The following is a 22,242-nucleotide window of genomic DNA, read 5'->3' on the forward strand; positions in this document are numbered from 1 at the left end:
CCGAACCAGTCGCACTGGAGAACTCATTACATCCATGATCAAACTACAGTAAATGCATTCGCATCCCATACCACCATCACTACTATGACTAGCAAACATGAGATTGAAAAAGCAGAGGGTCTGACCTGGCAGGACATGGTTGGGTGTTGCAGGGCATCACTCCGGTAGCTGGTCGTGATCTGGGATTGCAGTAGGATGTGTTCACCTGCGCTCTCAGGTCTTTGTAGCATGCCGACTTGGTGTTCATCTGGCCTGTACGGGGAATACACCAATATGTCAAGCTTAGGCACATCTCCGAGCAAGGATCATTTTCATTTTGAGTTACATTCCTTTCCGTCTACCTCTTGGTTACAAAAACAGTAAAACAAAACTGCATGCTTACATGCCAGACATTACTTTGCTGGATTAAATAGTTATGGAGACGGGGACTATATATTATTGGCAAATATGTAGAAAAGCACCCATGTTATTGAGCTTGGAAAAAGCAGCTTGAGAAAATAAGATAAAAAAAAAACATTGTTGTTTCAGTCATGGTGTGTCGAGCTGCTTGTCAGGATACATTCAGACATTTGTAGGCCTAAATAATACAGCCCACCCGTAATATGTGAATATTTGAGACAGATAATGTGAGACTGTGAGACTGCTGTTTGAATCATGTGAAACCTGAATCCCAGCTGAACAGATCTCCTGGTTGGTATTTGGCCTTAGGCATGGTCAATCTGCACATCTCAACTCATGCAGGCCAGTTAGTCAGTCACACTCTTTAATAAAGCAAATGACCCCAACCCATCATGGCCTACAATCAGGACACAAAGAGGTGGAGGTGGTTAGGGTAGACCACAACAGACCGGGGTGGGGAACTTTAACCTGCAGTGTCAATCAATAGGAACTCTACACTAGGGGCTTTGTTCACACTCATGAAAGCAAGCAAGTGTGCGCACACACACACACACACACACACACACACACACACACACACACACACACACACACACACACACACACACACACACACACACACACACACACACACACACACACACACACACACTCTTGTCCACTGACCTCTAACCTACAACAGTCTTTGCATGTGTGTGTGTGTGTGTGTGTGTGTGTTTACTGTAGTACTGGGCCACTGGTCGAAGCCATGCGTGTGTGCGCTTGCTTGCCGTATTTGCGTGTGTACATGTAATGGCAGGTTTCCAGTGAAACAAGAAGAGGTCCAACCGGTCCTAAACAAGAGCTGCCAATGACCCCTCAGTAATTATGGGAACGCGCCCCTCTCTCTTTAACCTGCAGCTTAAAGCCTTATTATAGATCAGGGAGGTCAGACTGAGCTTTAAATGCTGACCCAGATTGAATATTTGAAAAAAATCAGTCCTTTTTCGTCCACTACACAAACTATGAAATCTTTTTAGAATCATATCTTGATATTTAAACACAAAAATAATTGCACTTCTTTTTACCAACAGCTAGTTGCACAAAAGATTTAAAAATAAAAACAGGACTATACTGCACTTGGGACAATTCTATCATCACAGTTTAAAAAAACATATATATTTTTTTTAAGGTATTTTTTTGCCATTTTTATGCTTTTATTGACAGTGCAGAGAGACAGAGGTGAAATGGGGCAGAGAGGGGAGTGACATGCAGCGGGCGGGAATCGAACCCGGGTCTGCTGCTGGGCCCGGCCCGGGGGGGGGGACGCCCTACCAACTGAGCTAAGGGCGCCCCACATTTTGATTTTATTCAAAGCCCAAGCGTAATATGGTAACGTGACTGAAAAGCATGTTTACACTTACCTCCGGCACAAGTTGCCGAGCATTGGGAGCGTATGATGGCCCATGTATAATTGTGTTTGATGTTATTTCGTTTCTCATCTGCTTTCTTCAGCGTGTATTCCCAGCGTACCCCTGGGTTCCAGCCCTGCAGCAATATCTACAGGGGAAAGACAAGTTAGAAAGATGAAAAAAAAAATTAAATGAAGGGCAAAAAAAATATGAACTAATATAAAGCTGTAAGTATTTGAGATAAGTTAAGAAAGTAAATCCAACATTTGTTGCGGTGTAAAATGACATAATTCAAAGCAATATCTTCTGTGTCTGCTGATTCCTCACCTCTATGACCAGTGTATCATTGGTGGGGCCCGTTGATATGAGGCTCTCTGGTCTGTTATAAGGTCTCTTGTATTCAAAAATTGCTCCAGCGATTGGGTGTCTGCCAGGCCAGTCCACCGTCCAGTGTCCATTCAGGTGGTAGCGTCTCTGGGAGTCCCTGACAGCCAGGTAGGAGCTGGACGTATTCAGTTCCATCACACGGATGCTCCGAGCCCCGGCTGGGATGGTCACCACCCCATAGTACTCTGAAACAGAGTAGGAAATGTTAAGCTTCACAGGCTCCAGTACCATCCTAACTGAATCAGAAACAAAACATATTAATGATTGGCCACACATAGTTTCTAAGTGAACTATGAGAGGATAGGAAAAGAAGGGAAAATGCAGTTTCAATGCCTCAAATGAAACCACCGCAACCAATAAAGTGAACAAGTGAACTACCATGACTTACGATTTGTATAGTGCTGCTTGGTGTACTGTCCTTTGTAGATCTTGCATGTGGAGTTGTCTCCCTTACAAACCCCACACGCATCAGGAACGGCTGTGGAGCCCAAAATGCGATCACAGCCAACTCTCTGTGGGAGAAAAATAGGTTAGATATACGTAAAATGTGACATCCCCTAACACTATGAAATAAATTACAATAATTGAAAACCACCATCCTTCATGCACAGATTATATCGGATCATCTTTAAAAAAAAAAACTCAAGCACTAACTCTTAATGCTTTGAAATCCTTCTTCAACCAAAGCATGTTGATTTCTTGCTGCTTGACAGTTTAAATGATTACCTCACACAGTCCGTCAATGCAGACGTTGGAACTGTCCTGGGAGCAGAGTGTCCCATCCTTAACTTTGCTGGCCAGGGCAAAGAAGAAGTCATAGCCTTCAGCGAAGCAGTACAGCTTACATACATCTTGATCTGGGACGAAAATAACCGCGGAGAACAATGTTTACTACCATGACATGTCTATCTGGTAATATCCTCCCCCTTAAAGTTCTCTTTTATATTCTCAGATTTTTCCTGACTTAAAAAAAAACGACAACTGCCTCACCATCCACTCTTGTGTAGGGCCTCCAGGTGTAGTACCATCCTCGGAACTGTTTGCTGTTGAACTCGGCACACTGCTGTGCTCTGTAGTCGATGGCGTTTGAGGGACAATCCTCAGTGTTGCAAAGTTTGTACGACCTGGAGGAGCCCTCACAGAACTTCCCTCCGTATGCAGGCCTGCGGAGAAGGTTTGAAAAGTGTCAACCACACAAAAGCCCTGTAGTTTTGGCATAATCTTTTTATCTTTTAATTAGGGCTGTCAAATTAACGCGTTAATTTCGATTAATTAATCACAGAAAAATTAACGCGATTAAAAAAATTAACGCAGATTAATCGCACTTCTATAATGCCCTTTGACCCAGTGCAAAAGTGGTGCGTAGCTGCACCGAGCTGCACCTGAAGCAGACACAGCCCGCGCGGGTGAAAGGGAGAAAAGTAAAGAGAGAAGCAGGGGGCCGAGGGCTCTATAGACGGTTTAATAAGCATGAAGGTAGGAAGACATCTTACTTTATTCTCCGCAGCCAGTGTCTGTGCATTATTGATTTAGTGGGTGCAACAATGTAGGCTAGGTTCAAAACAGTATCTCTCAATCTTTCTCCCCGTGTCTCAATTTTGTTTGCTAGCTGTCTCGTCGTCCGCGTAAACGTGTGTGTGTGTGTGTGTCTGTGTCTGTGTGTGTGTCTGTGTGTGTGTGTGTGTGTGTGTGCGTGTGTGTGTCTCTCAATATTTTTGCCTATGAGTACGACGATGGTGAATGAATCGGCATAAGCATCTGTGGCAGTGCAGCGCTGTCTGTTGTGGACACAGAAGTTACGAGAGACGGAGTAGAGAGAGAGAGAGAGCGAGAGAGAGAGAGAGAGAGAGAGAGAAACAAACTGTAGTAGGCTATACAGCTGTTTATAAACAGGTATAAAAGTGTCATAAAAGTATGCGATTAATTTAGATTAATTAATCACAGAGCCTGTAATTAATTAGATTATTTTTTTTAATCGCTTGACAGCCCTACTTTTAATAGTATACAGTATTTAAATAGAATTATTTGAGTTAATGTTACTTTAAGTAAACCTTTGTCCTTTTTCTCCTGTCTATATTATAAGATATGAGGCTGTTGTTAGCTCATACATCCACAGTTTCACAAAAACCGCACGTTGCAATGGTTAGTTGTGGTAATGTTATGTCATAAGCCATCGAATTGGACATCTTCCCAGTTCTAATAAGATTCTTCATTTTTTATACATTTCTTCTTTAGGCAAACCTAAATGCTTCATGTAGACCTATGTATAATCTGGACGTGAATTTCAAATAGTCCTGGTTTTAGTCCAATGCATCCATGGTCTAGGACTAGAAGGATGTGTGTGTATGTGTGTGTGTGTGTGTGTGTGTGTGTGTGTGTGTGAGTGATGAGATGTAATAGTTACAGGTAACACCAGATTGTAATGCATTAACTTACATTTGCGAGGAAGAAGAAAACAAACAAATTGTGTTGCATTTGATCCGAGTATTACAAATTACAAATCCACTACATATCTACTCTGCTGAGTATACTAGACTGTGTATGTGGTTCTGTGTCTGTGAAGGCTGCTCCAACCACACGTGCATATCCCAGGGCTATGTTCCTTAAGATCACCTCAACGGAACAATTAAACCTTTTGTAAGCCTTCTAATCACATTGTCACTTATCTCTTCCTTTATATCTCTGCATTTCATCTTTCCCCCTTTATAAATCCCTTCTCTGTCATCTCTCCTACCCCTCCTTTCTCTCCCTCTTTCCTCTTGCCCGTCTTTGTCTTTCCTCCATACTTCCACCCCCCCTTCTCTCACCATTTCTCCTCATCACTCCGTCTCATTTAGCCCGCCACTCGTCAGGATCTTGGCATTAGCGGGCCTCCTCACTGACTGGCCGAACAAATAATCCTGAGTGACTGATGAGTTGGCGACTAAGTGAGCAGATAAGTGATGACGCGACGGGACCATGTCAGTTACCTTCACGTGTCATAATATACTCTTGGCCTCCAGTCGAACAATCGCAAACACCGTGGACTGCCTCCATAACAAAACATAAAACCTCGACAATTCTTCGGTTTATCCTGCAAATTACGGTAAGGAATGGCTACAGTTTTTAATTTTTTCAACGTGATTCCAATACTGTTGCTCAGGTAGGTAACAAAAACATTGGAACAAGTTTTTAGACCCTTGTTTTTATCTCTTCAATTGCATATTATGAACAGCTTGTAATGGTTTACTTGTTATCCATTTGGTGTAAGTGCACATCTGCAAAAAGTCACCGCAGTATAGAAAATGCGAACATGTGTTTGAGAATAATACTCGAATGCGGTCAGTGTTGACAGTTTTATTTGAGGAAAAGTTAGGCATTTTGGGAAATAATCCTTTCTTGCCGATAGTTAGATCAGAAGATTGATATCAATCTCACGTCTGTGCATTAATAATGAAGCTAAAGAGCCAGGAGGTGGTTAACTTAGCTTTCCATAAATACTGAACACTGGGAGAATTATAAGTCACCCTGGCTCTTTCCCCAAGCACAACACGCTTCCTTATCCGCAACTCTTAAGTTCACCAATTACCAACAAAAAAACTAAGATGTTAATTCAAACCAGTGGTGATTTTATTTGGTGCTAAGCGATTGTTTGTTCGGGTCTGTTATTGTCTCTACCTGGGGTTGGTGCACTGCCTCTCTCGATGGGTGACACCACTCTCACAGCTTCGCGAGCAGACAGACCAGGACGACCACTCTGACCACTGGCCATGCTGGGGCCTCGGACCCTCGTCACCCTGTTTCACACATTGGCCCCTGCGACACCACTGGAGAGAGAGAGAGAGAGAGAGAGAGAGAGAGAGAGAGAGAGAAAGAGAGAGAGAGAGAGAGAGTGAGTGTGAGTAGGCAAAAGGCAAGGCAGAAGAAAGGGAGGCTCACAGAGGCAAACAGCAAAGTGTCATGACTGTGTCAAAGACAGTCAGACTTCCCAGTGGACCCTGCCCTTTATCTTCTTTATGATGACTCCCTGTCAGAGCATAGAAGAGCTCTTTAAGATATAGCTTGAAGGTTTTAACTGCTGTCAAAAGGGTCATGCTCCAGTACCTGGTTACATACTCACAATCTATCAGTGAAACTCCAGTGGCGCGGCGTCTCGGACAGTCTTTACCTTGAGCTGTCATCAGCTAGAATTAACAGAGCTAAGCAAAACACCACGAAATGTGGAAAAACCGTCTCATACCTGACAGCGATAATCTCCTTCAGTGAAATAATGCACTCACCGTTGTTTTGCGCAGCCATGAATGGGTCTTATGTTGCCCTTATACTGTATTTACGCTTAGCTTTATTACAGCATTCCAATTCTAAAAGCTGCAAAGGTAAATGTTAAAAAATATAAATCACAGAAACATAAATCAGGTTGAAAAGCTGTTTCCCCCATAATTGACAAATCAATATATATATATATATATCATTTTTTCATATCTGACCATCTTTAAAATATTGTAGTTCTGAGAAAAAGTAATACATAATTGCCAGTTAATCTAACTTCTTTCCAGTGAAAATCAACTATAAGGGTGAGTCATTTATTTATATTCATATCAGGCGTCTACCTAATTGTTGAAATAGGTTGTTGTTGTGCAATTTCCATGATAAACAAGCCAAATTCCCCTTTATATATAGTCACTGCTAACTCAGAGTAGGCAGAGAGCCAGGGAGCACGCCAACATGACACATTAAATAAAAACCAGCTGCTTCTTCTCAGCCTACAGAGAGGAGCTTCATTGGGGTTCATAATGACTTACTCGTATACAAACACCCCTCTGCACAGGGGCCAACCTCACACTGCCAAATGTGTTACATGGGGCAAGGCCAGGCATGGCAGAAGAGGAACATTAAATTAAATGGCAATTAAATATGTATACAGTATGTTTGTGCAGTGTAGAGTGCAAGCTGACGGAGGACACATACGTGTCTCATACGCCTGAATCAAGACATTTACTGTGTGCCATTAACCAACGGAGACACGTGTCCCAAAATGAGCCGCTCTTCACCGCAAAAAATCCCTACATGCAATGTGAGAATACTGTGCGAAATCTAGACTCACTTAAAGCAACATTATGTCACAAGCTGTTTCCTGGCACAGGATTGAACTGGATTTGTACATGTCAAGTTGACATCAGTCACAATATACTCAACTGCCCGCCTTGGAGAGATTTCAATAACTTTTTCCAGCACACACGAACACACACTGTGCACACACAACCTGCTCAAGCAGTAGTATTGATAGTGGGGTGCATATATTCAGCTGTTCTTCGTCTCACTGTTTGTTCATGCCAGCACACACACACACACACACACACACACACACACACACACACACACACACACACACACACACACACACACACACACACACACACACACACACACACACACACACACACATAGGGCAAATGTATGCCCCACCAACTAATCTCGTGGTCCTCTGCTTAAGAACTAGAACAGCTGATTTCCCCTCAGTTTTCCCCCTGCAGGCTGAGTGCCACGGATTCCTAAGTGAGCCTGTCATTGTTTGTGTTCACTTAATTGTCCCATGGAGGGAGAGGGCGGGATTAAGCCATCAAGTTCAATATATTGAGAGGCAAATGTTGTTGAGGGGCTGTCATGGGAGTGAGGGTGAACGAGAGAGCGAGCCTTGGGGGAGAATCATCTTGAAAGAAGATCGTAAAGAAACAAAGGATAAATAAAGAGCACAGATTGCTTTCTGGCCCGAATCCAACGGCGTATTTTTGCCATGTCAGCAACAAAGCAACTGCAGCCGCTCCCTGAGGTAAAATAGGGGACTTGAGAGAGATACCTCTATCAGAAAGAGATATTTTATCCACACTGCACTCAAATGAACCCCCATCTGAGACATAATAAAGTCCATCCAAACTATTTGCTTACAAGTACATTTATTGGTCTGCACTGGGACACAAATCGCTGTGTTAAAAGATGCTGTTAAAAGCTCAGCGTCAGTCAGTCCAAGGCTTTTTGTCTTGAAAGTGAGTGCAAGTATCAGCACTAAAACACTCATTACTGTACTTTTTAGTTTTCCATCTATTTAGCCTGTTAACCTTATACAATACTATCATACACTAGTGCAATGTACTCACTCAGAGGTCTGTGGTATCTCTTGGAGGAGGAAGCTACAGTATGCTTGTGTGATACATCTCTTCTACTAAATGTCACACAGTTGACAATACTAAGCAGCATGCTGAAAATACCTCAACATGAATATACAGTACATGCTGGAATTGAATTGACTTATTTCATTGGTCCTGTGCAGCTCAGTCTGTTTTTTTTAGTGTGCAGGGTATCTGTCTGACAGCTGTCTATTCAAAATTTCTTTATGGAATTGTGTTTTCTTTTCTTGTCTTCACCTAAACTGTAAAGAAAAACTTTGTGAGGGGCTCTTGTTTGGTGCCTTTCATTTATGGATTTATTTGGACACATGTTGCCATGGAGAAGTGTACTGGCAATAGTAGAGGAGAAACACAAAAAAACCCATCAACAAGCACATGACATGCTGTCTTAATTTGTTGAAACAGCACAAAGTTACGGCGCATTAACTGCAACATTATTTTGAGTCCTTCGACAACCATGGCCCAAAGTTTATCTTAGTAATGGTATGACTAAAGGGTACATCCATCTCCTATATAGGAAATTACACAATTAATGATATACAAAAGAAAGAGGTAGGCCATCTAGCTGCGAGTCCCCGCTAACTGTTGGAAATGTCTATGCTATGTCCACTTGAACTGCCTTAAAGGCGGTGGATAACAAAGCCCAATACAAGTGAACGGGTCCACATGCCTGTCATGGGATGCCACTCTTGAGGTGACAATGCTCGCAAGCGTATCACCAACCCCCCTCACACACACACACACACACACACACACACACACACACACACACACACACACACACACACACACACACACACACACACACACACACACACACACACAAACACACACACATGAAAACACGTGTTAAGTCACCATATCAGGGCCACAGGCAGAGCCTTCTGCAGCTGGCATGAACTTGGTCTCACACTTCCTCCCAACCCGGTGGCACCACAGAGCCTTGCAGATATCCTGGAACAACGTGGGAGAAAGGCAAAGAGTGAGTTACAAGGCACTGATAACATGTTCCCCTGCTCCAAACTGACAAAATGGGAAGATCAGTGTCCTTTTTCACAACAGCTGTAAACAAAGCTAGCAACGGCAAGTACAATAAATCATAATAACATAGTTATTTTGCCACTAGAGAGCTCTTAAATCATGTTGATGGAAAGTTGGTGAAATGGAGATTGTCTGAGTAAAGATCTTCTGGCAAGCTATCAGTGTGCAGCCCACTTGTAACTCCAAAATATTTATGCTTCAGTAGCTAGGATAACAGCGTTTTAGAAAAGAAATAAGAGAAATACATGACATTTGGTCCAACTGTTGTAAGGCATTATCCCAAAGGCAATGCAACGCCTCAATCATTATTGAAATGCACGCCAGTTGTTTCTGTAGCGAAAGGACACAAGAATGCAATGAGATAAAGCTGCAATTACTGTATTTGCAACCTTTGACCATCATACAGTCATAAAAAGTGAAACACACACATGATATAATCACAAAGACATAGGTTGCATTCCGAATCGCATACTTTCTACTATATAGTATGTAGAAAAAAGATTTAGGATGTCCCGATTCTTGTGGCCAGATTTAGGATGGTTAGAAGTACCCGGATGTCCTACTTCATGCGGCCAAGATTGTTAGTGTTGAAAAGTGCATCCTATTTGGGCGATTCTGACCCACAATCCAGTGCGCACGTGAAGTGACGTAACATCGACGAAGCCTCCATATGAAAACAAACGGGGATGCGACGGATATAAAAGCAAGAGGCAAAATCATGGCGCAATGTTATGAAGAAATAAGAGAGAAAAGTATGTCCCAATAGTATGCCTACTGCATCCTAACTAGATTCTTTTTATCGTCGGATGTAGTATGTAGAATAGAAAAAAGAAAGTATGCGATTCGGAACGCAACCAAAGTTACAACGCTATGCTATTATGTGCATTAAAACGGGCACAATTGCCTTACCAAACCTATATGATGTCATGGCAGTGTTTCTAAGCAGTGGTCTGAAAGATTCAGATGGGAGCAGAGGGTGGTTCTCCCCGCTCACATTGCCTGAGAAACGTGTCCTGCTACTTTTCAACATGTCCACTCCATTACTATCTGAATGACTATATCAGATTTTGACAACTCGCTGCAGATGCTGACAGGCACCTTGGCCTCGGCCTGCTGCTGCCGAGAGCCACCATGGACTGCATCCCAAGGCCTATTTGTCCAGCTGTTTTGCTTGCTCAGTGCCTTTTGTAGCGGTAAAAAATGGCAGTGTGAGATGGAGTGCGGGAAGGAGTAAGCCAGCGAGATGATGGACAGAGTGAGACAGAGACAGGAAAAAAAGGAAAAGGATCCATACATATTATTTTACTGTTTGCTAGGGGAGCCCTACTCTATCTAACCACGCACACCACGGAGAGTATCACTTGGCTCCTCCAGTGGCACCTTATCTTCGCAAAGCAAGCCAGAGAAGTTTCATGAAATATGAACTCATTATACGATGAATTGCACCGCTGAGGCCTATTCTTTTAGTATTGTTTTTATACGTAACAAGTGTCAGGAAAAACGTTGAGCATGATTGTTGCTCGGGGAATTTTTGGGGCACTGTGCACCTTGTTGCTACCAGGTGTGTGAGCAAAGACCACAAAACAAAATCATGAGGGAGCAATTCTGCAATGGAGCTCATATAATGCACAAGCATTTTGACGTTAAGATGAGGAGGCTAAGGAGGATACCATGTGCTGATATCATGGGTTTTCTAATAAACTCTGTGGCAATTTTAAAGCCTCTTTTCCCAGATCTGTTTTTCAACCATGCTCTTCAATACAAAGGAAAATCGGAAAAGTAACCTTGAGGAATCTTGGCTTGCTGGCAGTTCTGTCAATCTCACAGAGAAAGACAACACACCATTCACAGCTACGGGCAATTTAGAGTCGCCAATTGGTGTAATCTGCAGAAACCCCTTGGAGAAAATGAAAAAATTCCCCCCGCAGAAAAAGAACCTCATTGCTGTACTGCAACAACTGCACCATGTATACGTGTATCAATCAGTGGATTGAATTTGAAAAGGGGAGTCTGGTTTGGTCGATGAACGCTTCACCCAGTTGGTGATCTAACCTTGACTGTGTGATTTTACAACCCTTAGTGGACTTGAGTATCCTTCACATTCTTTTATAGAAATTAGGACTAATAGCGCAAAAAGTAAGGACATGCCCCTGTCTCATGATAAACCAATAAGTTAAAATGCCTTTACTGTGTCATTCAACGTTGAGGTAATCCAAAACCCTATGTGGACCCATGCAGGAGATCTCAAACAGTAACATCAGCAGTACTGAGACAATGGGAGAACGACAAGGAGAGATTCCCACTGGCATCACTCCAGTGTATAATTAGTCATTTATCCCAGTGCGTATTTCAAGGGCAGCATTATAATCCCCACTGTTTACTTTGTGTGTGAGAGAGTACAGTATGCATGCATGAGTGTGTGTGTGTGTGTGTGTGTACGCACACAAGGGCACGCAACCCTAATCAGTTCTTCTTTCCCTTCCTCTTTCCTTTATTCTTCCATTTTTCCCCCCTGTACCTCATTCCCTCCCATTGCACTCTCAATTGCTTTCTCTGTTTTTCCTAAGACGCAACTGCCACCAGATTGTTTTAAACTAATTAAGCACTCGCGTTTGAGTGGTTGTACTGTTAGCCCTCAGAGACGTGCGGCATGGCGTGGGATTTCTTAACTCATTTGAAATATTTGCATGGGAGGGCATAATTGACTTAGAATGGATTTTTTACCTTCTTAAAGTCCAGGGTGCAGAGTTTGGCCTTCTCCCCAAATTGCCATTTACACTGTGTGTCTGCGTCGTACAGCTCACCAGGCAGCTTCTCGGGGTAACGGTACTCCTCCACCGCTCTGGGTTCATCTGATAGGCACAGAGCCTGGGCCGAACTAGATGAGAGGAGAGTAAAAGTAATGGAGAAAGACGTAAAGAAAGGAGTGCGTACAAGACAAGAAAGAAAAGAAGAAAAAGGAGAAACAATTTGAGAAGAGAAGCAGAGCAGCGATGAGAGGGGAGGGGGGGGGGGGGCGAATAGGTCAGCAGGGGACAGGAGGAGAAAGGAAAGCAGGGAATAAGACAGCAAAGGAAAACGGAATTCGTCATTAATCTTCAAACAACTTTGGTAAAATACGACCGTTCATTCCGGACATAAACAGTCAAACAGAAGTGTGATTAGGTACCATGCTTTATTTATGTAAGGTACAGTAGCTGGTATATAAGGCATCCATGCTGTGCACAAAGACATTCCATCAGAGAGCATCAGTCCAGGATGTCCCATTGTTTCCCTCTTAGGAGAGTACAGTAAAGGGTTACCACGGAGACATAACATGTTGCCATCTCAAACCCAGGGAGTAATGGTTTTAATGCATCAGACACTCAATTATGACAAACCTAAAACAATATCCTTGCCCATATCGCCCATATCCTCACACTGGCGGGGGGGGGGTTTCCAATGTTAACTGATATCACTGGTTACAGAGATGTTTAACAGCTTATACACTTTAGTCATGGGAATACAACACAGAATAGTGGAACGAGCATGAAAAGGCAAAATATGTTGGAAGGAGTCATTGTGCTAGTGAGTGGTCCTGATTGCTTTAGCAGAGTGTGTGTATGCATGTGTGTGTGTGTGTGTGTGTGTATGTGTGTGTGTGTGTGTGTGTGTGTGTGTGTGTGTGTGTGTGTGTGTGTGTGTGTGTGTGTGTGTGTGTGTGTGTGAGTGTGTGTGTGTGAGAGAGAGAGAGAGATCATCTGTTGCTTTATTGCTCCTATGTGTCCACAGAGAACAATGCCTGTTCTGCAAGTGCATTATTCTGATATTCTACATTCTTCCCATAATAAGAATCTGAAAAAGACATTAAATCTAGCGAGTGAGTAAGTAAGTAGGGCCTGTGGGCAAGCATGCACATACGCACGCAGGCAGCTACTCCCATAAAGACCCATGTAGCTTATTTTGCACCATCTCAGATCCAGGAACAGATAGCCTTTAGAACAGCCTTTTGTATTCACTGATGACACTGCAAGAGGCTCAGGGGAAAAAATATGACTTTCTCAAAATGAAAGCTGTGAGCAATGTGGACCACAAGATGATCATCAGCTGGGGATCAAATGAATAAATACATAAGAAAAAATAAAAATAAAAGACAAGAAGCACCCATTCTTTTCGAGGATTCCCTGCAGATCTCCTGACTCATCTCTTCCAGACAAATATTATTGGGTATTGTGTTGTCACCATGGTTGGTTGGTTGGTGCATCAAACACAGCATTTGCTTTCTTGTAAATTGTTGGCTGAGACGATCGATACCACCCTCAACTCTGCAGTGAACGGGGTAGCTGAAGTCGGCCGATTAACTTAGCTCAACAGCATAAAGAGAGCTAGCCTGCTCTTCTAAGACCAAAGACAACACAATCCACTTATCAGCATCTCTAAGGCTCACAGATGAACAGATTGTCTGGTTCAGGCTAAGAAATTGTCTGGCACATATCCCATATTATTAAACAAATTGTTGTTTTGTTTACACTGTGATTGAAATATAGATGTGTACTAAAGTGAGACTGACGTGTTGGTGAGCTTTATAGCTGCTAGTTTGCAGATTTTGCTATTTTTTAACATGGCCGGGCTGCCTGTCTTTTACGTTGAGCTAAACTAAGTGGCTCCAGCTACATACTTATGGTACAGACTTGATAGTGGCAACATTCAGTACCTTTCATTAACTTTCGGTCAAATAACAAATAAGGATAGTTCGTAAAATGTCACAACACCGGAGCTTCTGCAAAAGACACAGGGGATGTCCCTTCAGATGCTGGCTATAAGATGGCCAGCAGACCAAACTGTGTCCTTTGGGGCATGTCTGATCCTGGGAAACAAAAGTGGGCCCTCAAGAGAGTCTTGTAACTTTCATGTGTCACTGACTTTTCGATGTGTTTCACTAGTGCCCACCCACACAAAAACAACGTCAACTTGCTTTTAAGGGGGTTGTGCTTCCCTTGCCATGAAGGTTGTCCATCCATTTAAGGCCTGACAAAGAGCTCACATAATGCATCTGACTGTACATAAAGTGCTGGCATAGACCTCTCTGTCATAGTTTACTGAGGAGAGGTAGATGTTAAATTACTGTGATTGAAACTCTGTGGGCTGCCACGACACACAGCAGATGAAGGTAGAGACATGTAGGAGTCTCAGTTAACTCAAAAGGACGCGTTTTGCCAAAAACATTTAAATATCATAACATTCTGTTGATTGCAATTAGGAAAACGTACAGCATTTCAGCGTTTTTCTATCATCCAGCGATTATGCAGGGAGACGACCTTTGGTTGTTTCTGTGGTGCAGAGATCCCCTCCACGTGGCCTCAGGGGGTGATGGGAGTTTAATATAAGGCTGACAGGCCTAACAAGGGTGAGGTCACCCCAGCTCTAATAACTCAGCGAGGAAATACACTGTCTGTCTCCACCACTCCGAGCGAGAAGACCTGACAGTTCGGTTAACACACTGGTAAATTTAGTGGAAGGCACTGGCTCTGGGTTATCTGGTTTCAAGCGCACACACACACACACACACAGACACATGCACAGACACATAGAAACACAGCCAGACACATGGACGCTATGTCTGCGATGCCTGTTTCCTTCGCCTGGGTGAGCATGAAAATGCTGTTGCTGCACAAACACACACACGCACGCACGCACGCACACACACACACACACACACACACACACACACAGCTTTCTCCCTTGCACACATTAGCTCACCTTGACACCACAATGCATACAGTGTGCAGTCTGTTAAGCAACACTTACAGGAGAATAGCAGGGCCTGGTCACTTGACTTAGTGCCTTGTCAGTGATATATTTTAGCCTCTCAGCCTCCCTTTGCAAAACAGGCAGATACACCAGCAGCACTGGTGGTATCTGCTGCTGACATGATGCTTTTGCAACACATGTTAATCTATCAGTAACACATGCCGTAAAATATAAACACAGTGCATTTTAAAAGTGACTGTTGCCAGTGGGTCTGTTGTTTTAATAACTCATTTTCATGAACAGAGTGCCTAATGTCTTTGTTGCATGAGCTCTCAACAAAACCTGGCATGAGGATTTGCTCATTACCCAACAATATGCCATATGGATGTGATGTAGCACTTAGGTTCTGAAAACTTAATAATACTCTTCTTAAGCAGTGATACCCATACATGTCAGTGTCAATGATAAGGGCTTCTTAAATCATTTCCTTAAGCATTTTTCCCCACAACAAAAGCCTTGCAGTAGTAAGTAAATATAGCTGCTTACTTGAGGAAGCGACTAAGGTACTGGCGGCTGCAGGCAGACCAGGAAAAGATGCCATTGTGGCCAGCTAATGTGGGTGACATGATGTTGCCCTCTGACTTCTTACACACGTTCCCTTCACCATCGTGGACCATTCCAAAACTGGGGAATTAAAAAGAAATGGTGTCATGTACGTATTAAAGGAGAAGTAAGCAATATTTTTTCACTCTATATTCATACAGCAATCCCTTAAACAGTATGCACAGTTCATAACACAGGTCTCCCAGTCATTCAGCTTTGCAGTAATTGCCAGATAAAATGTTGAGTATCCCTCTCATTTTTATCCAATCAGGAGACGCTATAAAGTGCTATAAAGAGGCGGGTCTCTGTGCTTGTGAACGCACAGAGCTGAATCGGCTACAATGGCGGAGCAGGTGAAGTTGCTGATTCCTCGTCATAGGGACGAGGTAGGGGACTGCTAACTGCAGTCACTGAAGGGAAGTTCGCTAAAAAGGACCATATTACTTACTTCTCCTTTAAATAACGGACGGTCAAACATGCATTGGCAGAATACAGCATTTTTTTTAACTGGATTATTCATTGCTGCACCTATAATACACCTCATGCTTCATTTTTCAACACATTCTTACTCAGACATGGAAAGCTGACAGTAAAGGCACACTAGAAAAGAAGGGGGATGATGGGGCATGAACAATTGTTGACCCCGCCAAAAGACGTACATTTCAGCACTTATTTACTTGTTTTATCATGAGAGGGATGGGAAACCTTACTTGTGTCCGGATTCATGGGCGATGGTGAATGCCAGACCCAGGCCTGTGTCCTCATTAATAGTACAGCTCCGGTACTTGCTGCACATCCCACTAATTGGAGCGAAACCTGCAAAACCAGTGACACAATGTTACTAATGTTAGGTCACGGCTCAAATATTTCATCAGTTGTAACTCAGTCAGTGTCCACATAAATGGTCAACAATTGATTAGAATATATGCTTTCAAGATGTCTTTAATCCTACTTTACAACAGTGTGAGTGTTTAACTTTGCAATTCATAATCAGTGCAAAATCAATTTAATTCTCCTATAGGTGGTAAGCAGACAAATCACCCTAGTATAATGGATTGCATGCATAGAAAATATCAAACATGCCATAACTGGGTTAAACCCTGTCCATATGTTAAGGTATGGGATTATGTGGGTGCATTCCCAGATCCCCCTGCTACTTTTCACTTCATTTTAAAAACATTCTTTCGCTGTCTTCACTTCATTCTCATATCCCTCATTCTCTATAAAACTCCCTTTTACCATTCAGCTCCCTTTATTCCCATTCTCCTTCCGTCTTTCGTCCTCCCACACACACACACACACACACACACACACACACACACACACACACACACACACACACAAACACACACACACACACACACACACAAACGTGCACACACACACACACACACACACACACACACACACACACACACACATGCACACACGGCACCTCTGGCTCAGAATCAAAAAGGATAATACCCATGGGGGCCTCCCTTAATGTTTTTGTCTCAGTGTTTCAGGGAGAATTTAGCCTTGTGTTTTGTTATTTTACAGCTCTAAGTCATTTGGCAAAAAGTGCAAACCCCCTAAGGTAATGTGCTCATGTACAAAAGCAATGTGAATAATGATATTATACATAAGCCGGCACATTGACTGTGAGAACTGCCATTTAGTTGCTCTTTTGTGTCAGCACAGACATAGATCATTGATATCATAATACTGGTTTTGAAATATTGAAGAAAACATTGAGGCATAGGGCTGTAACAGCAATGCAAATAAACTGTGTCATGTGGTAGCGCTAATGGTAATTTTACCTCGCACCTTCAGGACATAGTCAGAGCTAACTTTTTTGACGGCACACACACTCGCACGCACGCTCGCTCTCACACACGCAAGCACACACACGGACACAAACACACACACACACACACACACACACACACACACACACACACACACACACACACACACACACACACACACACACACAAAGACCTTTGAACTGGGCTTAGGGCAGCTTCAGCACTTTGAAGTCAAAACTTAAGTCTGGGGTGTGAAGGTAGTGCGTGTTTGTCCGTATGTGTGTTTGAGTGTAAGCGTCACTCTGGGTTTCTCTGGGATGCACAATGGAAGACTTTTTTCTTTCTCACAGTGTGGAAGACAACAATGTGTCGGCATGGTCATTACCACAACAAGCTGTTGTTAGGTGGTTAGATGTTGTTCACTCACGATGACTGGGTGCGTTTGACGTAGCTGTGAAGGATACTTTTTAAATTGATCTGAGATTTAAGTGAAAGCTTTTTCAAAATGTAAAGCTTATATTCTTGTGCTTCTTCATCTGCAATAATGTTCATTATATTCAATAGCTCTGCATTTTATAAACAACAGTGAATACGTTTCAGATGTGTCCTTTCGGTTACTTGTGCGCTAATAACAGTAATTGTTTTTCACCCGTTCCTTAACTCAATATTTTAGTCCATGTGACTTTGTGTGATATTGAGGGGCTGAAAAACACAGATTATTTTCAACATCTGTTTTGGCCGATGCAACCCTCAGTCACACCGTGTGACAGAGAACAGGGGCACCTTCCCAGAGGCAGACCGCAAGAGGGAATGAGACAGCTCTATCCAGAGAAACACAACAGGTGGAGGATGACATTCATGTGATAATAATATTTCCTTTCGATCTTGAATTTCCTCTGGATCCCTTATATTTTCCCCACTTAAACTTTCAAGCATTTTGTAGTTACAGAATCAATTTTTTCAGTGTCGTACCAAGAGTGTCACATGGTTCATTCTTCCAGGAGCAGATGTCGAGGCCTGTGAGGAGAATGGCGTGGTCGTGGTGTCGGCCCCCTCTGCCTCCCAGCGTAGACTGCCAGTGGCAGAAGCTGTTCAGTGTGTGGTCGGCATGGTGGTTGATCACCAAGCCATCCTGTGAGATAAAGCAGATAAAAAGAGGCAGAGAGGGGGACAATGTTGTCTTTATGGAAGGAAGCTGTGAGCACAAAGTGTTTTGGATTTAAATGGCAGTCACGTTCCCTCTAGTTAGACAAATATCCATAAGACCACCATTCTAACTTACCTAGCATGAGAACAATTTATCTTTTTGGATCACTAGATCATAACCTGGTCTTTACAATCAATTATCACACTGTTTTGACATATATATGTTAAAGGAAACATGCAGATTTGAGAGGGGACACAGATACAATAAGTGGTTGCAGTTAGGAAGACAAACGCCTGGGACATTTTTGGCATTCCTCCCGCCGATAATTGCCTCTTAAGGAAGATTGAAATCTATTAACATCACAGGTGGATGGAAACCTGAATCCATTCTCCTTGGCCTGCTTGACTCTTTTCCTCTCACAGTGCCCCACCTGTTTCTCTCTGCTTCTGTCCCTCTGTCTCTTTTTCTATTGAACTCGAGCTGTCCTCCCATCTCCTCCGCTCCACGAGAATTTCCCCTCCTAAATCTGGCAGAGATCCAAGTAAATGTCTACCCTATAATTAACCACTGTAAAAGTCCTTAGTGGTTGGGACGACCCCGGGAAAATCTCCTTAGAGACCGTAGAGATCTGGACCTTCAGGCACATAAAAATAAATAATGTTTCTTTTTTGTGTGTTTTTTGTCCTAAGCCCCATGACGTGTGCAGCCAATACATAAGGACACCCACAGTTATTGGTGGTCCTGCAGTCCCCTTAGTCGTATGAATGCAAAGCAACCCTTTACACATTGTTCCTCTTTAACAATGGAGGTTATCACCTGACAATGCTAACAGGCTTTGAGATGCTCACCTGTTCTTCATCCAGAAGCACGAGGCCCACTATCACTATATTGATGTTTCCCCCTATGGTACCGTCTTTGAAGAGACTGGAGACCTGGAAGGCACACACACACACACACACAAATTATATTACATATAGTTGATGTTTACAGAAGTCGTTCATTCGTGTAAAATCACCTCGTTGAAGTCCTCATCAAAATGACAATGTTTGCATTTTGTTAAGCAGGAAGAAGGTAAAGTGTCTTTGACAACAGTTAAATGATATGCTCGCACACTAAAAATAATACTCATATGTACATTACAATAGTAATTGCTTACAGAAATTGTTCCTCCATGCTTAATAGCAACACCTTATGTCTTGATATTATGCTTTTGATCAATACATTATTAGACCATGTAGACACAGACTAAAATAGAGAGGTCTTTGTCAAGTGTATGGGACAACACAGTTGGACATTCCTGTATATGAATAACATACACAACCCGTTTTGATGGAATCAATGAAGTGTGACAGCCAGAACTAAAGTTTCCAGATCAGCGCCTCAGATATCTGACTATCACTCATAACAGTTTGGGCTTTGACAGTCACTCCTGATGGTTTGCTCATGTCCACTGTCTGTGTTTCTCACTGAATACCTCAGGTGCCACTCACTACTAACTAAGCCCTTTTTCCTCTCCGTTTCTCTCATTCTTTCCTTATGTTCCTGATGTTTGGTCTTTCTCTGAACTGACTCATGACAAGACACATGGCTGTGGTTTGTTACTGAATTGGAGCTTAATTCTGAGGTCAAAGAGGCAATCAAAACCACTCATTTTAACTGAGATCTCGTGGAACACAAGTCTGCATTTTGAATGACGGTGTTTGCACTGCTTAGTAGCTAATAGAAACAACCAGTTTCCATAGAGCGTCAGTGTTTTGCGGAATATAATGTACAGTGTGTGTTTTTACATCTGTATTGTCAAAACATTTCTAAAGTCTTTCCACTCTGCTGCTGCTGGCTGTCTGCTGAGCTGGAGCAGCATTTCAGATTAGAATTTTTTTCAACAATATTAAACAGCCTTTTATAGATCCATGAGAGCTGGCAGGTGGGGTAGTGGGGGTTGGGTGTCTTCTGTGAAACTCCATACTGTATTTAGGTGACTCCTCTGAGGCGGGCTGTGACTGCTCCAACTTGGGTTTCTACTAGAGGGAACTATGTTTTCAAAATAGACGGATTATCTTTGGATTTGTCAGTCAGTCATTAAGTAGCAAAACGAGCATGACTGAATTTGCTTGCAGGTCAGCTGAGAAGGACCGGGGAGGAGACGCTGTGATCTCATCACAATATCAGTTTCATGTTTTAAGATATGCTCTATCAGATAAAGTCGGTGTCAAATCACTAAAACCTAAACTATGCAAAACTTCAAATAAATCTTTATCAGTTGGTGCTGATGTTTACCCTTTGCATGCGGCATACATATTAAAACAAAGCAGAACAATTTTGAAGTCTGCCTAATGTTTGGCAAGTGTGTAACATGCCAGACCTCCATTTGATTAGAGGAAGTAAGCCACCGCTAATTAACATCAGGCTTTGATGTATTTAAAAAATATATATATATTTTGATACACTGTTAGTTTCTATTCTCGTACAAAGTTGAAAGACATGGTGTAGCTAGTAGAAAATATTCATATTGGCTATTTATAAAAATTCATGCTAGCAGCACTGTGAGGCTGTAGGCTAAACCTACGTAAGCCCAGTCATGCATGAGGCTTCATGCTGACATTAGCAGGCTAAAATGCCAACAAAGACAATGGTAACATTATGAAAATATTGCAGGAAAAATATTTACTATATTTACTATCTCAGTTTAGCATTTTAGCAAGCTAAAATTTGCTAATTAGCCGTAGACACAAAGTAAAACTGAGGCATCAGAAAGTATTGGAACTTAAAATTTAATTTGACAGTCAGCACCAACGTGGCAGACTGAACGAAAGCCCGGGTGCTAACGTGACTAATGAGGGTAGCGTGTTTATGTTCCCACCGATTTATGTTCCCACTACCCCATGTTCACAGTTCTAAGTAATCTAACTAATAGAGAAACGTATGTCTGTGTCTGTGTGTGTGTTACTCCTATTCTAACCTCTCTCTGTCCCCTTATACCATAACCCTAACCACCCAGCCGTTATGCCAGCCTGAACCTAATCGCCAATTTCAGGAACATAGGGCTGTGGGACCATCGGGCTGTGGGAACATAGAGATGGACCCCCCCAATGAGCTAGTTTAACTCCAATGAAACCTTGTGAAATCTTTCAGCTCCGAGGATGTGGAACAGTGGGCTTTCCCTCACCATATTGAGCACAGTGAGCACATATGTGGTAATGTTCTCGTGGCCGTGGTTGTGCATCATCTTCCGATCCACCACCACCAGCATCTCCACGTTGAGCCTCTGATTGCCCTGGTTCTTCATCAGCACTGCTCTCTTGTTCCTGGGGATGAACTTGTACTCGTCTGGAAGGATAAAGACATCCCCTTCTGGAGGTTTGGGCATGTCTGAACAAAATAAGATAAAAGATAAATGGAGGAACATTTTTGGGGGGAAAAAATGAAAGAAATAATTGTGACAACTATAGAACAAATTGAATGAAACTTTATGAGGCACTTTTCTTTTGGCTGCAGTCAACATAATTAGCAGCAACCTGTTACTGTACAGCACAGTAGGTCGAAAATGATTGATGATAGAAAAAACAATAGCACACATGATCGCCATTTAATAG

At 42.6% G+C, this 22,242-nt stretch overlaps 1 protein-coding gene across 1 annotated transcript in view; it reads right to left on the reverse strand.

Moving 5' to 3' along the window:
* adamts16 (ADAM metallopeptidase with thrombospondin type 1 motif, 16) overlaps positions 1–22,242 on the reverse strand; it is a gene marked incomplete at its 5' end in the record, with an annotated part of 128,566 nt that overhangs the window by 13,409 nt on the left and 92,915 nt on the right. Inside the window, 14 exons of the mRNA XM_080039537.1 lie at positions 126–252; positions 1,803–1,938; positions 2,118–2,362; positions 2,566–2,689; positions 2,904–3,034; positions 3,168–3,340; positions 5,835–5,983; positions 9,200–9,295; positions 12,107–12,260; positions 15,659–15,796; positions 16,426–16,531; positions 18,475–18,634; positions 19,498–19,581; positions 21,816–22,018. Coding sequence (XP_079895663.1) covers positions 126–252; positions 1,803–1,938; positions 2,118–2,362; positions 2,566–2,689; positions 2,904–3,034; positions 3,168–3,340; positions 5,835–5,983; positions 9,200–9,295; positions 12,107–12,260; positions 15,659–15,796; positions 16,426–16,531; positions 18,475–18,634; positions 19,498–19,581; positions 21,816–22,018 — 2,026 coding nt within the window. The remainder of the gene's footprint in view (positions 1–125; positions 253–1,802; positions 1,939–2,117; positions 2,363–2,565; positions 2,690–2,903; positions 3,035–3,167; positions 3,341–5,834; positions 5,984–9,199; positions 9,296–12,106; positions 12,261–15,658; positions 15,797–16,425; positions 16,532–18,474; positions 18,635–19,497; positions 19,582–21,815; positions 22,019–22,242) is intronic.

The sequence above is a fragment of the Ammodytes marinus genome (genome assembly GCF_949987685.1).
Source record: "Ammodytes marinus genome assembly, chromosome: 13".
NCBI classification, from domain to species: Eukaryota; Metazoa; Chordata; class Actinopteri; order Uranoscopiformes; family Ammodytidae; genus Ammodytes; species Ammodytes marinus.